This window comes from Motacilla alba, chromosome 1 (assembly GCF_015832195.1).
Source record: "Motacilla alba alba isolate MOTALB_02 chromosome 1, Motacilla_alba_V1.0_pri, whole genome shotgun sequence".
NCBI lineage: Eukaryota > Metazoa > Chordata > Aves > Passeriformes > Motacillidae > Motacilla > Motacilla alba.
In genome coordinates this window covers 5,864,558-5,884,980 of record NC_052016.1, presented here as the reverse complement: position 1 = coordinate 5,884,980, position 20,423 = coordinate 5,864,558, and the positions used below count along the sequence as shown (strand labels likewise).

The 20,423-nt window shown below is 43.1% G+C and overlaps 1 protein-coding gene and 1 long non-coding RNA gene across 16 annotated transcripts in view; one reads left to right on the top strand and one right to left on the bottom strand.

Moving 5' to 3' along the window:
* KDM6A (lysine demethylase 6A) overlaps positions 1-8,115 on the top strand; it is a 148,727-nt gene extending 140,612 nt beyond the window's left edge. For 7 of the 15 annotated variants that reach the window (XM_038135360.1, XM_038135321.1, XM_038135332.1 and 4 more), the window contains 2 exons: positions 3,911-4,037; positions 4,972-8,115. In XM_038135360.1, the coding sequence (XP_037991288.1) occupies positions 3,911-4,037; positions 4,972-5,268 (424 nt within the window). In that variant the 3' untranslated portion in view covers positions 5,269-8,115. The remainder of the gene's footprint in view (positions 1-3,910; positions 4,038-4,971) is intronic. The other 8 variants (XM_038135371.1, XM_038135341.1, XM_038135350.1 and 5 more) reach the window with 5 other exon arrangements.
* LOC119700368 lies at positions 7,817-16,350 on the bottom strand. Its single transcript, XR_005256749.1, has 2 exons — positions 16,144-16,350; positions 7,817-15,091 (listed from the first exon to the last, which is right to left on the bottom strand). It is a non-coding gene; the product is annotated as an uncharacterized LOC119700368 (long non-coding RNA).
* Positions 16,351-20,423: the final 4,073 nt, after the last annotated feature.

Genomic DNA, 20,423 nt, shown 5'->3' with positions numbered 1-20,423 from the left:
ATTTATATAAAATACATACAAAGCCCAGCAGACATCTATTGTAAGGCTCAAAGCAGTTCTGGAATCTTCTTGAAAAAGTACGATTTTGGTATTTTGGCCACTTGTAATTTTGCATTTGCCATGGTTTCGGGTTTAAAAGGAGAAGAATGTGACTGAGCACAGCATCCTTCTCCAAGAGAATCACTTAAAGTGTTACGAAGAAAAACAGAGGACAAAATGGTGATTTGCTGTTGTCTTGCTGGCTGACAGCAGCCCAGCTTTTTCCAGCAAGAGACTCAAATTTTAGTGTACATTACAAAGAAACAGAGAGGCTGAGGAGCAGATAGAAATTTTGGGTGTGCATGTGCATCTGCTTTTTCCAGTATACTGAAACCATTTCCAGTTTACTCAGATGTAGCCTCCCCTATCCAGATTAGTTGTCAGCCAAAAGTCAAGTTCCTGCTGTGGCTGCAGAGGGGAAAAAGAGGGGATGATTAGCTCTGGTCTGTAATGTCCAGTAGCAGCAGCCTGAGATAACTTTTTGTTATGGTCACTCCTGTTCTGGAATAGCAGTTCCTAGAAATCAGTGTCAGTACAGCCTGGTGTCTGACCTTGGCTCTGTAAACACACTGGAAATGCAGAAACCTTCATGAATTTCCCTAAGAGAGGGAAGCAGTTGCATAATTTTCCTGTGGACTCCTTGTCTGCAGGAAAAACTATCCGGGATCGTGGCTGTTGTCCACAGCACCTGGATTTTCTAGGTACAAAATAGAGACATTTGTGAGTTACATGTATGGCAGTGTATGCATATGTATAAAAATGCGGGAAAAAATAGTAATTTTTGATGGAGCTGTTTGAATTTCATCTTGGATAGCTGGCTTCATTGTCATCAGGAAATAAAAATAAGTGACACAGCTGTCATCTTTTTGCTGAGCACACAAATTGCATGTCAAAGATAAAGAGTTAAGGTAGTTTTGACTTCTGTCTCTGGGACTTCTTAGGTATCAGCATAGTACAAAAGATTAGCTCTTGGAAAATGACAAAAAGTAGCTTGTAATTCAATCTGAAAGATAAATACAACTATGTCTTAGTGGGTTGTGTGAAAGTAACCACTGCAGAGTCAATAAATTAAAATTTGAGCATAGATAAAAATATTGGGAACCAGGTTAGTGATGAAAAGAAATGGAGTAGCAGAAGAGAAAAAGTAATAGAAGGAAACTTTGCTTTTGGAAGAACTCTGATGCCTCGTTATATTTTTAGTTAATGTGCAGTTCAGTGCTGTCTTGCAAGATAAAAGTCAAAGAGCAAAACCTGAAACTTTCTCATGAGATTTTTTTTAAATATTTGATTTTAACAGAAGCGTCAGCAGGAACACAGCAGAAAAAATTATTTAAAACTTGGCTGAGGGAGGATGAAAAGAAAAATTAAATGCAAACCTCTTAGATGGAAGTCAGAAGGACTTTTACAAATGCATCTGAGGAAGAGAAGAATTTTAGAGGTAGAATGAACATAGTAATAAAAGCTTAATTAATTCCAAAGTAACTGAAATACTAAGTTCTATTACAGAAATAGTTTCAGAAATGTAAAAGAACATGACATGGGAGAAATTATTTTGCACAAAATCATGTTCAGCATCGGGGAAGATGTATTACTGGAAGGTACAAAGAGGTCAGTTCTGCATTGCCATTGGGATGGTCTCTGCACTTTTGAGAAGTTTTACTGAATATCTAAATATTTAAATGGGTTTATCACTGCCCTTCTAGAATAAATCAGGATTATGTCCTTTTTTAATTCTCTTCTCTTGAACATTTGAATTTGACTGGACATAATTTACTCATATCTTTATGCCATACCTGCAAAGACTTTGAGAGGGGGATACTCTAGATTTTCTTCCAATTGAATTCTCACTGTAGCAGAATAAAAACTGGCCTGCAGCACTAAAAGATGACCCCATTGACTTGCACACTGTCACTTTGCTAGGAACCTTTTTGGCTCTTTCCCAAACTGTGCTGCATATTCACAGTGATAGTTTGTATCCTTTCTCTCACATTTAAGTGCGTGAAATAGTTCACATTTACATTTTCAAGTTCTATTACTAGGACCTGAATTTTATCCAAGGAGGGGGAGTGCACCTTCAAGCTATTGTTTTCTGCTTTGTTTGCGAATTTGGCAAACATTGTAGCACTGTTGTAAGTGGGTTTATTCTGGGCAGGTTTTGTTTCACAACTGTAGCAATAGAAAATCTTTGAAAATAACACTTTGAAAAGTCTTTGGCAGTCAAGAGTAAAGAACAATGGTAGCAAATGTGCAGCTGTGCTTGCTGTTGGTCTTTGGAATGCCCAAAGACTTTTCCAGGTAACAGCAGAAGAGAAGAATTGTAGCTTTTATGTTTATTTAAAATCAGGCTGTATTGCATAAATGAATGCTTTTCCAAAATTACTGAGCTTGTCAGGAGCACAATAACCCAACACTTGAATGAATTAATACTTAATCTATCACCTGTGGTTTGCCTTAACATCATAACTCACATTCACATCAAACTTCAAAAGTGTTGAAGGAGTTACAGCTTAATGAGCTGCATAATTTTCTTGAAATTGGGTACATGAAAATGAGATTTAAAAATGAGTTTAACAGAGAAACACACTTTCATTTTTGTTACCCTTTTATTGGGGGTGTTAGTGAAGCCATAGTGAAGCCACTGTTTTTAGTGAACATGAACAGTATGAGTGTAAAACAAGAGGAGAGTATTTCAGAATCCTGGGATTCTATTAACTACTTGGAAACACATGAAAGAAATGTGGTGGGTTTTTTTTTTAAAATAGAGAATGTATTCATTACATGTTTCAGGCTCTAATGGGAGAAGGTTCAAGTTGAAAACACTTGATAGAACTCTTGAGCGCTTCGTTTTCTGTCCAGTGTTTGTTTTTACCCTTAATTTTTTTCAATCTTCCTTCTGCTTCTAATGAGCATGTAACATAACCACCCTGTGGAGGAGAAAATTGAAGGCTGCAAAGGCTGCAGCTCAAATAAATAGGGTAGCTGAGAGCTAAAATTATTGTAAATAACATTGTAATTTAGAAATTTGGTGACCTATTTTGCCAGCTTTTTTTGAAGAACATACATAGCTCATAAAATGCTAGTAAACAAGTTACATTTTCTTGTAAGGACGAGAGCAGTATAAAATTGTGACATAAAATTATTTAGGTATTTTTTGCCTTTACAGGGGGTATGACAGGGAATTGTGAGTTTTAATTTGACATTTGAACAGTTATTCTCTTCATTCATAAAATAAGTGCTAGAATTATTTTTTTGTCCTTTTCTTTTTTTCTTTTTTTCTTTTTTTTTTTTTTTTTTGGTAATACCAACCTGTCCGTTTTCCTTTTGCATTGGAGAAGATACATGTTTGTAGATTCTATCCCCACTGTGTGTAAAGTGATTCCTGGCAGAACTTGGGGTTTCAGAAAATTTGGGATAATCAAGGTTAATAGTGCTGAGAAAGTAACAGGAGTTTTAGGATGTTAAAAGAGTCCTTTGGATCAGACTATAGTCACACAAAATGCAAACAGCTGTGCTGAACTTGGCAGTTCAAGCTAACTTTTTGCTGACAAAGTTATGGTTCAAAATAAAATACTGGATTGCTTTTGAAAACACATTGTTCTGTTGTGCTTAAAAGAGCATTCATGTATTTCAGTCAAAAATGAAAGGTACAGCCTGTTTGCAGGGCAAAGGCCAGTCCTGAAAGAGGTCCAGAAACACAAGGTCTGACTTTTCCCTAAGCCATGAGTCCAGTGATTCTTTCTAGGCAGCTGTTTCTGAAATCCCAGAGGAAGAGCAAGCTCCAAGTACATGGTCTTGGAAGAAACTGAAGCCTTCTTGAGTTTTGCTGTCCAGTTGAATGTTGAACTGAGCACACAACTGCTTTTTCTTGCAGGTACTGCCTGTTAAGAACTCTCAAACAGTGTCAGACACTGAGGGAAGCTCTGATTGCTGCAGGAAAGGAGATTGTCTGGCATGGACGAGCAAAGGATGAGCCAGCTCATTACTGTAGCATTTGTGAGGTCAGTAAAAATGAGTTGGGTCATCTACTCTTGTAATATTTATTTAAATTTTGCCGTGTCTTTTGTTGTTGATGATGTTTAAATTTTGCTCCTAAGCTGCAGCATCTGCTCTGTGCTGTAAGCACATCTGTGTGATGCAGTGGTGCCTTCCAGGAGCTCATCCAGATGTTTTTCTAGACGTGGGCTCTATTTTGCTGAAGGCTCTCCCACAGTACTTCCACAACATTGTTTTTCACTGGGTTGATTTTCAATTTTCATCAACATTTTTTTAATAAAATGTTATCCCTTCTTGCATAAAACTTGATCTGCTGAGCTTCATTCTAAAGGTATATTGGTCTTCATTTCAGAAGTCACCAACACACCCAGAGGAAAGAGAACTTAAGTCCTTTTTTTCTGCAGGACATACCTTTTTTGCTGAATTTTTTCATTCTACTTACTGTTAATAGTTGCTTTAAAGTATTGGATAATAATAATTTTCATGAAATTTGAAAGAAAATAACATTTTCCTACCCCCTGAAAATCAGTTCCTAGTTATCCTCTGACGGAGCTTCTTGGGCAGGATGAGCACATGGCTCAGTAGTAAGGAAATAAATAACAAATCTCTTTAGCAGATAGTAACAAGGAAAAATAAGTATAATTTTTTGAAGTCCTCACCTCGCTATTCAGCAAATGAATCCTGCTTTGTCAATATTGACCCAAAGCTTTCCCGTGGTGCTGTTCAAGCAGACATCCTAAGTGTAATATTCGTGGTTTTACACTGCTTCACTTCCCTGCCCAGGCCTTAGGAGAATAGATTTTCCCTGAACAAATCTAACTTTTCCTCTTTGCATGCACAGGGTAAGCTTGTAAATCTTGAAGAAAAAGCCGTTTTCGTGGTTTTAACTTTTTAAATAATGAAATTGTAACGCTTGGCTTTCTGTTTCCTGTCTAATAGGTGGAAGTCTTTGATCTGCTTTTTGTCACTAGTGAGAGCAATTCTCGAAAGACCTATGTTGTACATTGCCAAGACTGTGCACGAAAGATAAGCACGAACCTGGAAAACTTTGTGGTGCTAGAACAGTACAAAATGGAGGACTTGATGCAAGTCTATGATCAATTTACATTAGTAAGTCAAATTAATAAGTGGGTGCATAAATACATTATTTGTAAAGCAGTTGTAGACTGTCTTGGTGCTCCGCTGTACGAGTACCACGGACTTTCTGATTCAAATGGAGGTTTGGGTTGTGTGTGATATTTGCAGAACAAAACCTGAAGAGTCAGAATTGTGTCAAATACTACAGTAACTTACTGCAGAACATAACCACTGAGTTTTCAGGAAAAGTATGATGTTACAATTCATAAAGTTGTGGCTTTAAAAATCCAATAGAGATCACCTGAAGACCATAACTGGATCAGATGGAGATGGGAAGAATCAGGACAGTGAAGCTTGGAGAAACTAGCACCAGGTTCAAGAGCATCTCTAATACATTGGTTGTGGTATGAAGTCAGTATAGCAGCAGAGCATCCTATGCATTCAGACCCTTCCTTCCCCTTCCCCACCCATCCCCTCCCAAATCAGCACTGTCCTTCTGCTTAGCAAGTGGATGCTCTCAAACAGTTCTGTCTCTTGGCTTGGGGCCTCCTTTGCATTTCAATTTAAAGCAAAAAGCCTCTTTGCCATTATAGCTCTGTGCTATACATGGCAGCCTCCTGCTTTGAACTGCGTCAGCACAACTGTCCTAACATTTCACCCAGGTTTCATTGTTCCAGGCAAAGATGGCTTTTTTTGTAACCACAATGAAAGCGATGCTGGATGTATTGATAAGCCTTGGCTTTCTGTTGAAGGAGACAAACATTGGACTAAGTGTAATGAGAATTTCATGTTGTGTTTAATATGACAGCCCAGTAAGGGCTGTGCCTTTTGATTCATTTCCAGGTGCTGCAGAAAATGTGTGTTTAGTTATTTCATGTGTTGGTAGCATGCCAAGTTGTGACCTTCTGAGTTAAGGCCTCAAGGTTCATCAGCAGAGGCTGGCCACAGTGTGGGATCATGTCCTCTGAATTTAATTCTCTTCATTAGTCCCACAGAGCCTGGGTTGGTTAAACTTCAGTTCATGCTTTTAGAAGGTCACTGTCATTATAGTCTGTGAAATGCTGCAACTTCAAAGTTGATGATTTGTTATAGAAAAACATATAAATAAACACCTGTTCTCAGATATTTCATCAGTTGAGTGGAAATGGGGAAGAATGTTTCTGTATGGAGATGAGAGGGAGGGAGGGGTATTTTGTTGTCTGTGCTTATACATTATATAGGTAACAGTGATGATACTGTCCCTATAGAACAAGGGTTCTCAACCTGTGAGTAGCTCCTTCCCCCACCAAAACCTAAGGCTGGGGCCCTAGAGGACATTGATAATTGTTCTTGTATGGAGTTGCTGTGCCATTCATTTCTTTCAAAGGGGATAACACACTCAGTTGGGAAGAGTCATAGCCCAGAAGTGACATCTGTCAGATGTAGGAGCAGAGTTAAGGTTTGTTGTAAAATCACAGGATGAAGATAACCTCAACCTGGCAAAGGTGAATTAGACCAAAGAGAGACTGGGGTAAAGTACCAGGAGCAAATGAAGCCAGTATTAGAGTTCCACAGCTGGGTACTCTGGTATGATCTGAAGTGTCTTTAGCGACTGTGAGGAGCTTTTTGAAGGGGTTCCACAGATGAGGAAAAGAAGAGGAAAGGCCATCAGAGACTCGGTACTTTGATGGAATGTCGCAAAGTGCAATACTGGGAAGCAGATAGGTTGTTTCCTGGACCTCCTGGCAGCTTGCAGGAACAAGACACCTCACTTTATCCTTGAGGCACTTGGTCTCCATGTCAGAGAATCTGAGACCCCTTCCACAGCTACCTTAACCTCAGGGGGGTATGTTACTGCTCAGGTAGAGGGGATGAGGGAAAATGAAGCCCACAAAAGCTTTGGAGAGCCACAAATGGACCATGTTTACCATTGGTAAACAGGTTGAGAATCCCTGTTTCAGGTTGTATAAAGATATATCTATACTGAGGCCGCATGGATCTCTTTGCTGCCACAGTGGGACTTGTGGCTGCTCACATCATATTAACACAGACATCCCCATAGAGTACTCCAGTCTGCAGTACAGGCAAAATCCTAATGCACAGTGTTCATAAAATACATGTTGTATTTGAGTAAGGTGAAAAAAAATGCCACTGTTCTCTAAAGAGTGCTGAAGTGTAAAAAGAATAGTGTGTGTGACTTTTAAACTCTCATGGTTACAGTTTGTGCAGGTCTTAGTTAAACACAGTTTTGCACCCTTGTAGAAAAGGTAATTTAATGTTTTCTCTTTCAGGCTCCTCCATTGCCATCCTCCTCATCTTGACATTTTTTCATGGACATTAAATGAAAACTTTTCTGATATTCAGGAAGTGACCCAGTTCTGCACCACTGATTTTTGTAGCTATCCCGTAAGGCTGCTGGCTGAAAGCTGTGTCTATGCAACCTTCCAAGTGCGGAGTGTCAACCAACTGGACAGGAGAGAGCACTGCCTCCTACTCCAGAACTCAAAACAAATAAAGCTCATCCAGCTGTACTTCAAAAAAATAATTCCATGTTTTGTATATATCTGACAAAACTGGCAACATTATACAGACTACTGACTTGAAGACCACCTCTTTTGTATTTCTCTGTTTCTGGGCTGATGAGTTGGTTTCATCCATTTTTCCCCCTTCAGAATTTCCCTTGGAAAAAGTACTAGCTTAGCTGGTCATTTCTTTGTAAGGTAGTTAGAAATTTTAAGTCTTTCTTTGGGCAACTTTTTTTTTTCTTTCTTTTTTTTTTTTTTTTTTTAATGTGAAGAGTTAGGTGATATAAATTTTTTACTGCTTTTATGTTTTTCTGTCTTGTTTTGAAACCATGACGGTTACACTTTTGGTTCCTGAATAAAATTTAAAACAATTAACAGCCAAGTCACAAAGATAAATGGGTTGCACATAGACTAAGGAATAAACTTCAGATTTGTGATTTTTGTTTCTAATCTTGATGTAAATTTACACTATTTATAAATACATATTTATTGCTTGAAAATATTTGTGAATGGAATGCTGTTATTTTTTCCAGATTACCTGCCATTGAAATTTTAAGGAGTTCTGTAATTTCAAACACTACTCCTATTACATTTTCTATATGTAAATAAAACTGCTTAGCATTGTACAGAAACTTTTATTAAAATTGTTTAATGTTTAAAGTTTTTCTATTGTTTGAGTTTTAAAAAGATTTTATGTACAGTGCCCAGTTTTTGTTCTTTTTTGAATCTGATTATATATATTTTATATATACTCTTGTGCTTGTGTATATATATAATATATATAGAAACTCGAATATAAATATGTGTATAAAGATTTAGAGACTAAATTTTTCTCGTTTTAAGTTTTACATCTATGGTAGATTTGAGGTGTCTACTGTAAAGTATTGCTTACAAAAGTATGATTATTTTTAAAGAAATATATGGTATGTATCCTCAAGACATAGAATGACCTTCAGACTGGTTTATTGTTAAATTGCACTTTTTGCAATAACAGACCAATAAATAGTTGCTGCCAAAATGTAGTACTAGAAAATAAGTAATGGCTAAATTTTAAAGCTCTTCAAGAAAATACCAACTTTGACAGGCAGTTTGGCACTAGTTTTAGAGGAGGAATGAAGAAGATTGAGTTTTGGTGGGGATGTTCTCTAGATTTCAACCAAATTGCAACTTATATATTACAATATGTTCTATTAACAATTTTAAAAGTTAAGACTGAATCATCTTGGTGTCATTGTTGACCCCAGAAAAGGACGTTGTTTTGTGGTATTCTATTGTATTTTCACATATTTTGTAATACGAATTCACTGGTAAATTTTTGAAGCACTAGGTTTATTTAGGACAAGTTTATAATATATCATTGTAACAGTTTGCAGTTTTAATGATGGTATTTATTTTAAGTTGCTCCTTTCTCATTAGCTTCTTGAAAATGCATTAAATCTAAATTTCAAAATTGATAGCTTTCTTATCGATCAGAGTCGACTGATGCGGAAGGTTCTGCATCCAACAGTTTCTCATAATTTCTCATTAGTGGGGTATGTTAGTGGTTGCATTGTTAAAATTTTTGTAATCAATGTGAAGTGTTCCAGGCACAGAGCATGCAGATAGTTCCTTTTGAACAAAAAGAATTGCCTCTTATGTTGTAGCTTCAAACAAAGGGTGTTTAATGAAGAATCAGCACAGTTTATCTAACTGTGCTGTTACAACAGTTTATCCACAGGTAGAGCTGACTTTCTTGCTAGTTGGACAGAAGGGTGTAGAGATTAAAGAAAAGCGTAACGAAATGTTCTTGCCAGCGAAATTATCAACTAGCAGTTAGGAAGCCAGTATTTGCAGTTCTGTAAAGGTGTAAGTCTCAGCTCTTGATAACAAACTCTACAAATCATAAATTTTTTTTACTTATGTATTTTATGCAGTCATAAATATTGTAATCTTGACAAACCATGCTGCAACTGAAAAGCTACTCCTTTAAAGTAGTCTTAAACCCAAATAAAAGCAAGATACACTTACCTCAACTAATGGTAAACAAAAGGTCCTCATTTCTCAGTGCTGTAAAAGAACATTGCTAATTAGGGAAAGAGCTACTGTGCGCTAATCAGAAGGGCTTTGTTCCTTTCCTCCCCTTTGGAAAAGAGGATATGGCATTTCCAAGGAAGAATATTCATATTTTGCCAATGAGCAAGTAGTCCAAATCAGTAGAGCATCAGGCAGCATTCTTCGTGCTGTGGGAAGGGTTGTCATGAACTGGAGTTGCTGCAGGGCTTTAATATTTTGCAGTTTCCATACTTCTTAATCCCACTCTGCTCCCAAGCGATGGACAGTTTGGATCTATAAGCTGCTATGATTTAGAATGCTTTTGTTTCACTGTATTAAAAAAGCACAAGTTAATATTTCGTCAGTTGTACTTCTTAAGAAGCGCTTTCTGCTTCTTCAGTTACGAAGCACATGATGCCAAGTGAAGCATTTGTGATCTCTGGGTGTTTCCAAGCATTAGGAGTTGGGCAGGGTGGGGGGAGACTGGAGTCTGGAGTTGAACTTTCCAAGGAATCTTGGTCTTGGGGCCCTTGAGCTCCACAGCTGAGCCCTACTGCAAGTGATTCTGATCTGCTTGTTGCTACTAATTGTAGTAGCAGCCAGGTTTAAGATAAAAATGGCCAAAGACGTGGCATTTGTTGCAAGAATTTTTATTAAGTTACAGGCTGAGAGAAAAATGATACTGTTGGGAGATGGATAATACCAGAGATAAAAATAGGTGTTTGAAAAATAGTATGAAGTTGAATTACAGATAAGAAGGAATCAGAAAGTAAGAGCAACATTTGCTGCTGAGCTGTGGGTCTGAGAACTGTCCTTGAGCTTGACAAAAAGGGATCCTTAAATGAGGAAATAAATAGTTGTGTGTTTCTGAGCTTAATTAAGTCCTTCCATAAATACATTCAACAGCATTTGATTTTAAAGCTTTCCTCTGGATACCTAACTTGGGAGCAGTTTATCTTTGCTTTTTTGGAGAAGTCCTACCAGTAGTTGCAGTTTAGAACTAGTGATGTTGGCATCTCTATGTGAAATATTTAGATAAAAATCACTGGAAAGTGCGAAGTATCTACTGGCAGGAAATCCCAGAGCTTTCTGAATTTGTGTGGCCGAGAACTTGTTGATCCTAAAGACAAAGTACCCTGAATCCTTGCCTTGCTATGTAGAAGAAGGACTTTCCAAGTAGTATTAAAGTGATGATGCTTGGCTTAAATGAGCACAGCTTGGCTAAGTTGAGCTGATTCTTGGGTCAAAGATGGGCAAGGCTTGGGGATTTCACAGCTGGTGATTTCCTGGCCACGAATACATTTATTGATTAATAAAGAGAAGGAAGATGCAGGGGTTCAGCCAAGACCACAGGGAAGAGGATACTCATGCTTGGTTGCTGCCCTGATCCTGAGAAGGGTTTCAAATGTGGTACTTAGTGCAGGGGTCAGGAGGGAGGAGGGTGTTTAAAGCTGAGCTTAGCTAGGTCAGAACCATTTTGCGTGGAACAAGAGCGGAGAGCCATGGTGGGACCAGCAGATGAGTGTGGTAGGAAAGCTTCTTGTAAGGTGGACTTGTCCATAGGAAGGCCAGGAACTGTTGGAGCAGGTTCAGAGAAGGGCCATGAAGTCGACAAGGAGGACTGGAGCACACCCCCTGTGGAGACAGGCTGGGAAAGTTGGGGCTGTTCATCCTGGAGAAGAGAAGGTTGTGTGAGGAGCTCAGAGCACCTTCCAGTGTCTGAAGGGGCTACGGAGAAGCCGGAGAGGAACTTTTCTGCCAGAAACTGTGGTGACAGGAAACGGGGCAATGGTTACAAATTGAAAAGGAGGAAATTTAACTCGGATATTAGGGAGTAATTCTTCCCTGTGAGAGTGGCGAGACCCTGGCACGGGTTTCCCAGTGAATCTGTGAATGCCCCATCCCTGGCAGTGTCCAAGGCCGGGTTGGATAAAAGCCTTGAGGAACCTGGTCTGGTGGGAGGTGTCCCTGCCCATGGTCATGTGTTGGGACTAGATGAGCTCTGAAGTCATGACTGAGTCTGATTCTGTGCTCTTCCATGGCTGCTTTAGCCAGTGTGGGAACAGGCAGAAGTCTGTTCTTCTGAGAGTGCACAGAGACAGCTGAGAGTGCAGGGAGACAAGGCTGGTGAATGTGAGGATTTACCTCGGGGACAGGTCAAAGCCCACCAGTGCTGCCTGTTCCCATCGTGCTGGTGCTGAGGGGAGGAAGGAGGGGTGCAGGTGGTGCCCACACAGGCTCAAGCACAGAATGAAGCTGAAGCTCAACCCCAGGCGAGCTCAGTGCTGGGCTGCTCCCGAGGGCCCCGTGGAGGAGGGCACAGGGTGCCAGGGATGAGGCTGCCAGCAAGGCAGCCCCATTGCAGGGAAACAAAGGCATTCCTCCAAAAAGAGGGGAGATCAGGACATTTGGGGGAGGTGGAACATGGCGTTTCCTTGCTGATGCTGGAAACTCCATGCAAAGCTGAAAACGGAGGAGAGGGAGAGCAGCTGCTGGGCAGAGCCCCTGTGGTGACAGGGACATGGGGAGGGGGTGCAGCACAGCTGTGTGTCCGGACAAGGAGCACAGGGACCATCTCTGAGCCCCACAGGAGCTGTCCCCTGTCGCCACAGCAGGGAAGAGCTGTCCTGTCAGCTGCTGTGCCCAGGAGGAGCAGTGCTGGCCTCTCCCATTGCAGTGGGACAAAGGGAGCAGGGATGAGCAGAGGTGAGGGGTGAGCTGCCTTTATCCATATTTATTTTGGGAAGCCATAGAAGCACTGAAGGGTTGGAAGATGGGAAGGGGCACCTCACCGTGGCAGTAGCAGGGAGGGCTCAGCTCCCAGCCTCCCTAGGGCAGCGGTCTCAGTGTTTTACTGCCAGTTCCTGCTGCCAGGGACCTTGATTGAGGGTTAAAATGCAATTGCTGCTGCCCCTGCCTGGGGAACAGTGGGGCTGTGGGCATGCACAACAGCTGGGGGACATGAAAATGGATTTATCACTGGAGTGCTTTTCCTCTCTCCTGTCCTGCCCCGAGCTCCTGACAGGCAGTGGCTCCTCTCAGGGAAGGCTGCACACTCTGCTTTCTCTTAGGATGGAGCACTGCTCTCAAATGACATCCCACGTTTTTTCTTTTTTTTTTTTTTATTTTCTCACAGAAAGTATTTTCAAGCTGTAGGACAGAGCAATTTAAAAGTAGCAGAATGCCAGGCAAGGGTTAATGGATGGGCTGATGGTTAAACAAATGGGTTAAAAGCGCTGACTCCTTTAATGCACAGAGCTGGAAGATTGTTGAAGGAGTCACACCCGAACAACTCAGCCATTGCCAGAGTCCATGGGAGCACTGAAACGTGGCATGAGAGAGGTGGCTCCAAGTACTTGCAAAAACTTAAAATCATTGAAAGAGTCAGGCAGGGACACCACAAGAGAAGACTGAGAGAAGAAGTAGCCTAAGATGTGTGCAGTGACATGGCTGGGCTATCATTTAGTTCAGCCTTGTGGGCGCAGAGAAAATGAACAGGCAGAAAGGATGTTTTCACCCCTTTCCTCCTCTGTACTTTTTGTCACCAAATCAGTGGGAAACTGAGTAGTCCTTTGAGGAAAGTGGCCTTTTTCTTGTGGCAGTGGTCAGTCAGCTGTAGCTGTCAATGCCACATGCTGAGTGCAACATGCAGTTCATGTCCTGGACGCTGCTGGAGCTTTAATCTGTTCAATTTTAACGTACATAAAATTTAGGGGTTTGGGGTTATTTTGTTCCCCCAGAACATCACTGCCAGTGGCTGTCCCACGGGCTGACCTTCACAGCAGTAACTTGAAGGATTTTTGTGGCACCTGGAGAAGGCTGAGAGGTGGGCAGTGGATGCAAACAGGGTTTGGTCACCTGTCTGCAAGCAAGGTGCAAAAATGACCTATTTAAGAACCAAAGTGGTCCTCAGGTAGGAGTGAACATTGGCTACTGGAGGGTAAGTGAGCCACCAGGAACAGCCTCATTTGGGCTGTGGTGAAATCCAAGGACAACAACTAGCAGCCAGTCACAGTTGCCACATGTTTGGGGTTTTTCTGGGGAGTTTGAAGGGATTTTTAAGAGTAGTAGCACTAGGCAGGGTATCTAGTGCAATGTGATAAGAGCATCTGCTGCGCTACCCGTAGTTGAAGACCTCCTTAAAGGTCAAATGCCTTTGTCGTGAAGATCTGCAAAGGTATTCCAGGGGCTCAGGAACTGCTGGCAGGCTCGGGGCAGACTTACAGCTTGGTATTGGTGCACAGAACTCTCTTTGGAGATGCCAGTGTTATCTCTGCTGTCCCAGATTAAATGGTGATTTAGGGATGTATCCATTGCATACAGAGCAGCTCTCCCAGCTCCTGTGTTGGGCACCAGGAGGAAGGAGAAGCAGGGAGGAGCTGGCACAGGAGAGCAAATTATTCCAGCCCTGCCACAGCACAGTGGCTGCTCGAGTCCCCTGGGCCGTGAGAACCTTTCAGGAGCTCAGCAGCTCCATCAGGACTCCTCCTGAATGCTTTTGGAGAGCCTAGGGCAGGGCTGGGTGCTCACCCACCCTCCTTGGGGAGGGCAGACAGCAGGAGCTGGGAATGTGTTGGAGAGGGTTTAGGGCTGCTGCTCTTTAACATTCTGCCCATCTTGTTACCTCCTGATGCTTCCCAGGCTGGTGCAACCCTGGAAGCCTCGGGAGAGCACCCAGAAAGATTTGTTTTTAGGTGGCAAAGTGGTTGTAATTATGCTTGAGGAGGCAGAAGTGCCTGGGCAGCCCAGGGATGCTGATATGCAGCCATCAGATAAGGGTGAGGATACCAGATACCTGGCTGGGAGATTTAAAAATAAAAAATTGGTTTCAGTGACAGGCTGATGAGGTATAGTGTTACTGAGAAATAGCAGTGTGGGCTCAGCCCAGGGGTGCCCCATGGCACACGTTTTGCATCAAAATACTGAGCTTTGGCTGAGGACCAGCCCACAACAGACCCTGGGCAGACAGACATCTTAGGAGAAAAATACCTCAGCTCCACATGGATTAGGTTTCCCTCACCATTATCCATTCCTGCACTCAAATGCAATGAGATTTTGGTATTCCTAAACATGGATGAAGGGAATTGCTGTGTCTGTGTGCTGTAACCATGTGAGTCCAAGTCAAGATGCAGCCTCACATTTTAATCCTGCTTCAGCATCTTCATTCTCAGGAGGAATTTCTTCACTAAAGGGTTGTTGAGAAATGGAAGGGGCTTCCCAGGATGATGGTTGTGTCACCCTGAAGTGTTCAAGAAACAGCTGGATGTGGCATTTAGAGCTGTGGTTTGATTGGTGTGGTGGTGTTTGGTCAAAGGCTGGACTTGATGATCTTGAAGGACTTTTCCAACATTAATGATTCTGTGATTTTTAAATCTTTCAGCTTTTACCCATGTTTTCCAGTCAGATCTTCTGCAGGGTTGTCTCTAAGACAGATACAGACATTTCCCCTGTAAAAGAAAAAAAGATCGGGGGAAAAATACCAGTTTTTGTGACAAGTGTCTTAGTGGTACAAGAATACAATTTTTTAAAGGTAGCAAATGAAGAAGTAGAGAAGCAAATTCTGGCAGGGCAAAAGTCTGGGGTGGCAAAAAATTATTTGACAGAGTGCTTTGTGAACCCCCCCTCAGTTCTGTTAACAGAGAAATAATGTGTGTGTCAGTAAGTGATGATACCTTTGAAAAGCTGCTTCAGCAGCTACAAAGTGAAAAGCAAAGGTGGAATGGGTTTTCCAGCGCCAAGCAAAATGAGTTGGCAATTACCATAAGTGCAACTTCAGTTCCTAATTTTCAAAATCAGTGCAAAATGCTGTTTACAGAGCTCGATGGAGCCTCTAGCAATTAGGGCTGTGTTATGAAGAATGCCATGGCTAATGCTCTCTATGGCTTATTTACACAACCACGAGATGGGAGAACATAAGACAGCATATGAATGAAGTGCTGCTGTGTTTGAATAGGTATTTGATTGCCCCGTGTGTGCCAGGAGCTGCCTTTGCAGCTCTCCCTGGTGTTTCTCCACCTCCCGCCCTGCTGGCGCCTGCAGGGTAGGAGCCCTGGGCCCTGCCAGCACAACCCATGGCTTCCTTCCCTGGGGTTGTGGCCACGACATGTTTTGGGTGTTGATGCCGGACTCTGCCGAGCCGCGCATTCATGTGGAAACTGCGCTAGAAAAAATCCATTTGGCCTCCGGCACGGAAACATTCCCAGCCCCTGCGCTCGTGGGAAGGCCAAAACATTCCCAGCCGCTGCCCTCAAACCACCTCCTGTCCCCCAGGGGGGCTGGGGGTCCCAGGGGTGGCCGCTGCAGGGGTGCTGGCTCCTGCAGGGGTGCTGGCTCTGGGCCAGCTCAGCACCTTCTTCCCTTGCTGCTCATCCCCAGCCAGGCCCAGAGGCGCCGCCAGGAAAATGAGGAGCGCGGCGCATTCCCACGCACACGTCTCTGAGCTCTGCTGAGAAAGGGTCTCGGAAGGAACGAGGAGGTTTGTGCTGGAGGATTTTGGTACCTGGAGAGACGATAGAGGGGTGGAGCGCCTTGCTCCAGTGTTTCCTTTCCTCCCTCACCAGCGATCACCCACGTTTGGCGTCTCTGCCCGGGCTGCCCCCGCGCTGCAGGGACGGTGGGCGCAGGGCAGCAGGGGATGATGCGAGTTTAAAAAGTGGGTTTTTCTGGGGCTGAAGAGAAGGGACGTGCATTTCTTCTCATCTTCCAGAAGCTGGGTGGTGTGACTGCTTTTGAAAAACTTGAATACACAGGAAAAAAAAAAATCTCACATAGAGAGGAAGTGCTGCTCATTGCTCTGTGTCTTTTTTTTTTCTTTTTTTTTTGCACCTCCTTCCTCTTGCAGTTTGTTTGGCAAGCTATCTTGCTCGAGATCTGCCAGAGAAGAAGCCCTCTTTCTCTCTATTCTGGCAAATCTCTTCACTTCTTGAATGTCTCCTGTGCCTTATTTGTGTGCTCATTTTGGTGCTTTTCAGTGGCTGTGCTCATCTCTCCTTCTCAAAATATCTCTCTTTCTCTTCACATTTATCTCCATGCTGTCACTGGCAAACATCCCTAGTGCAGCCTTTTATTCATTGACACACTCCTTGTGTCTCGGCCATGCTCTTCACCTTCTCTTGGTGGATTTAATGCTCAAAAGGGAGGAAAAATTTGGGGTTGAAAAATAGGTTGGCATTAGGAGAAACTTCCAAACCAGAGGATATCATAAAGCAGTTAGCTCAATACTGTAGGTAGGCCTGTGCCTGTCACTGATAATGGCAAATCCACTGGGACACAAGAAAAATACTTCTTTTTAAAACAGGCTTTTATTTGTCTCGTTGCAAGGTGATTAATTTGTTTGGGCTGTCTGAGAAAGCATTAAATGTCTTTAAACTTTTTAAAACTGAAGGCATAATGTCCCTCCAGTGCTCCTCCACCTTAATCCCCATTACTGAAATGCTGTTGGTTTGACTTGAATTACTTTGTGGTTCTCTGCTTGTTTTTTCCACATTTGCCTCTTGCCGTGCTAAAACGCTCTGGGTCATCACTTCCCTGCCACACAGGGAAGGGTGGAAGAATTTCCCTCCTCTGCCTCCCTCCTTTATCCCCCAAGGCTATTGACCAGTGGTTATTGGGTCAGCAGATGAAAAAAACTGTGGTCCAATTAATAGAAAATGAATTGGAAAGAGTTGTGTTTACATTTTTTTTGCAGTGAAAGCTCATTCACAGTTTCTGCTTTCTTTAATGTGTTTGTTATACCTGTTTGGATGGCAGGCTCCCCTGAGCACAGTTCATCTCATCTGATGTGCAGAAGCACAGAAAGCCTCGTGCCTTGGGGTCCTCTGCCCAGTGCTGGTTTGGGTGATAACAACCTTTCCCTCTTTCTTCTCTTTGTAATTTCTTTCATCTTCTCTGGGGGCACCACGGGGAAGCTCTTCCCTGGCACCTCTCCAGCTGCAGTGACTTCAAGGGAAGAGCTCCTCTTCCCTGTCCCAAGCAGCTGAAGCTGCTCTTGTCCAAGAGGTGCCCCTGCAAAGTCCTCCACAGCCACCCCTGGGAGGGCAGTGCCCTGGCCCCTGGCAGTGGGGACATCCCCTGGGAGCAAACAGGGCTGGAGCTGCGCCATCCCAGCCTGGGGAAAGGTGTCTTCCTCCCTGGCTGCCTGTCCCTGGGCAGAGCCCCACCGGCTGCTAAACAGCCCTCCCTCATTTCAGGTCAGAAAACATTACTGTCTCCTTTCCTGGAGTGAGGAATTGTCCCTTGGGAAGGAGTCTGGGATCTCTCCGGTCCTCTGAGAGAAATGACTCCATTCAGTAAACATAAGGGAGTGAGGATGGTTAGAAGGAAAAACAGGGAGAGCTGTTTTAGGTAAGACATGAAGATAACTTGGTCATGGTAGTTAATTTCTCCAAAACCCTAAGAAGGACATGAGAAGACAGGAGGAGGGACAGTTTCCTGAGCCTTTTCCTCCCAGTTTCACCTGTGAGGAAAGCAAATTCTCTGAGCCCAAGATTTCCAAACCCTGAAAAGCAAACAAAGAGCAGAACAACTCTCTTAGACCATTCTGATTCTGTGAGAAAAACCTGTATCAATCCATGTACAGCCACTGAAAGCTGTTTCAGATGTTGAAACAAAAATTCTCTCGAGGGTATCGGCCCTTGAAAATTAAACCAGATGCGTTTTTGCCTGATAACTTGCTTTTGATTATGATGAAAGTTTGTTCTGAATGAACATTTCCAGGCATGCAAAGTGGCTAATCTGGCAAACCAGCACTTTAATAGATCTGGGATCTCAAAGCTCCCATGTGCCATTACACAGTGTTCCCTCCCTCCTACTCACAGCTCTGATGTTAAGACAGTTTCTTTGGATCAGGATAAGGTTATTTCCTTCAAGTTTGGTTTGGTTTGGGGTTTTTATTCCCCAAAAGGAGATATCAGTGAAAAATTAGGGTGTTTCCTTGAGAAGACAGTGAGTCATTAGTAGCTATGTTGCAACAGCTTTATTCATAAATATTGTAAATTATTCACATCTTTAATTTTACAGACACTGCAAAACTTAAGACTCCTTTTCAACTGAGAAACATGTTTCCTTGGTCATGACAACTGGACACCTGACCACAACCTTGGACATCACCCCAGGAGTCCCAGTCCTTGTTCCTGCCATTCCTGTGACATTTGGAATTCCCTTGGGCTGGACCAAATCCCACTGGGCCAAATCTCTGGTGTTGTGTTTGGGGCGGAGTGTAAGAACCAAGACAAAGAAGGATCCTTGTCCTGCTGTGTCCTTGCACTCCCTGCAATCCCTGACATGGGGGATTCCTCTCCTCAGGCTCATGGCACCTGGCAAGGCTGACCCCTCCTGGGACAACCCTCCCCTGCCTGTGCCCCTCCAGTTATCCTGTTTTCCTGTGCACTGTGCTGAAACCCCAACTCTTCCCAGGCTCCCTTGGCTGCCTGAGCTCCCTGGAGCCTCTACTCTGCTCCTGGTTTTCTTCCCATGAGGAGCATCTGCCCTGGATGGAATCACACACACCCTGAGCAGAGCTCCTCGCTTGCACCCACTGGGTGCTATTTCCACCCATTTTTCACCATCTTTACTGCAAAACAGCATCAAAGTCTTAGTGCATGACCCCCAACCCCCACCTCCCCACCACCATGTGCTCCTTGCTCTCTCAGAGGGGAGGCTGGGCTGGGGTTTACCTGATTTTAGTTTTAACAGAGTCACTTAGGCTCTTTCTCATATTCCTTCTTTGAAACACTGCCTGTGACTGTCATTGCAAAATCCTGATTTCTTCATTCCTTGGGCTGCCTTGCACTGAGATTTCCTGCTGGCCTCAGCAGCTCTCCTGGCAGACTCTCTGCCTCTGATGTGTTTGAGAAAGGGTTCATTGTCAGCCTCCACGCTGTTAGCAAGTCGCTCCTTGGATTTCTCTTCTGGGGCTGCCTTACTGTAGCCTTGCATCTAATTTGCCTAATTTCTGCATCTGATTCTTCCTTTTTGAAGGGTGTCTGTCTGGTTAGAATCACTCCCTTGTGCTGCTGTTTAGCCACCTGGGGTGTGTGTGTGTGTGTGTTTTTTTATTTATTGTCAGTACACATTTACTGTGAACTTCTAATGTGGTGTCTTTAAAGAGATCCCACTCTTGCAAGGCTCTTCAAGAAAAACTTGGGCAGAGATCACAGCAGATCCCACTTTCCCATTGGGCTCCATATATGGCTTAAAAAAGATATGAAGCAGCTCACAGCTGTTCCTGCAACCTGCAAATCCAGCTTCCAAAAGTTTCCCTCTGAGTGAGTTCACTCCTCTGCCAGGGAGCAATCCCTCCATCCTTGTCCAGCAGCAGGAGGGGATTTGGGGGACTGCATCTGAGGGCCTTTGCTCCCACCAGCCCCAGAAGAAGCTACCCAGGGTCTCAGAGTGTGCTCGTGGATCCGGGTCTGCAGCAGGGAAAAGAGGGAACCTGTGGTCACAGCTTTTCCAATAATTCCTAATTTTGCCTCTGTAGTACTGAGCCTTCTGTCCTTTAGCTCAGTCTGTGTTTCTATCAAGTTTATGAACAATTCTTCTCATGAAATCCCATGAACATGGACACCTCTGGGAATGATAGTCTTTGGAAGGCTCTGATCCAGTTAGAAAAGTCCTGTTTTTTCCATGCCTTTTGACCTTTCATGCTTCCTCTTTGATCTGCCACTGCTGAGGGGTTTGACTTTTTTTTTTTTTTATAAACATACACATTTTTTGGTGGCACCTCAAGGTCATATTTGTACTCCTGTCCTCCATTCAGAAGTTCCTTTTTCCTGCCCT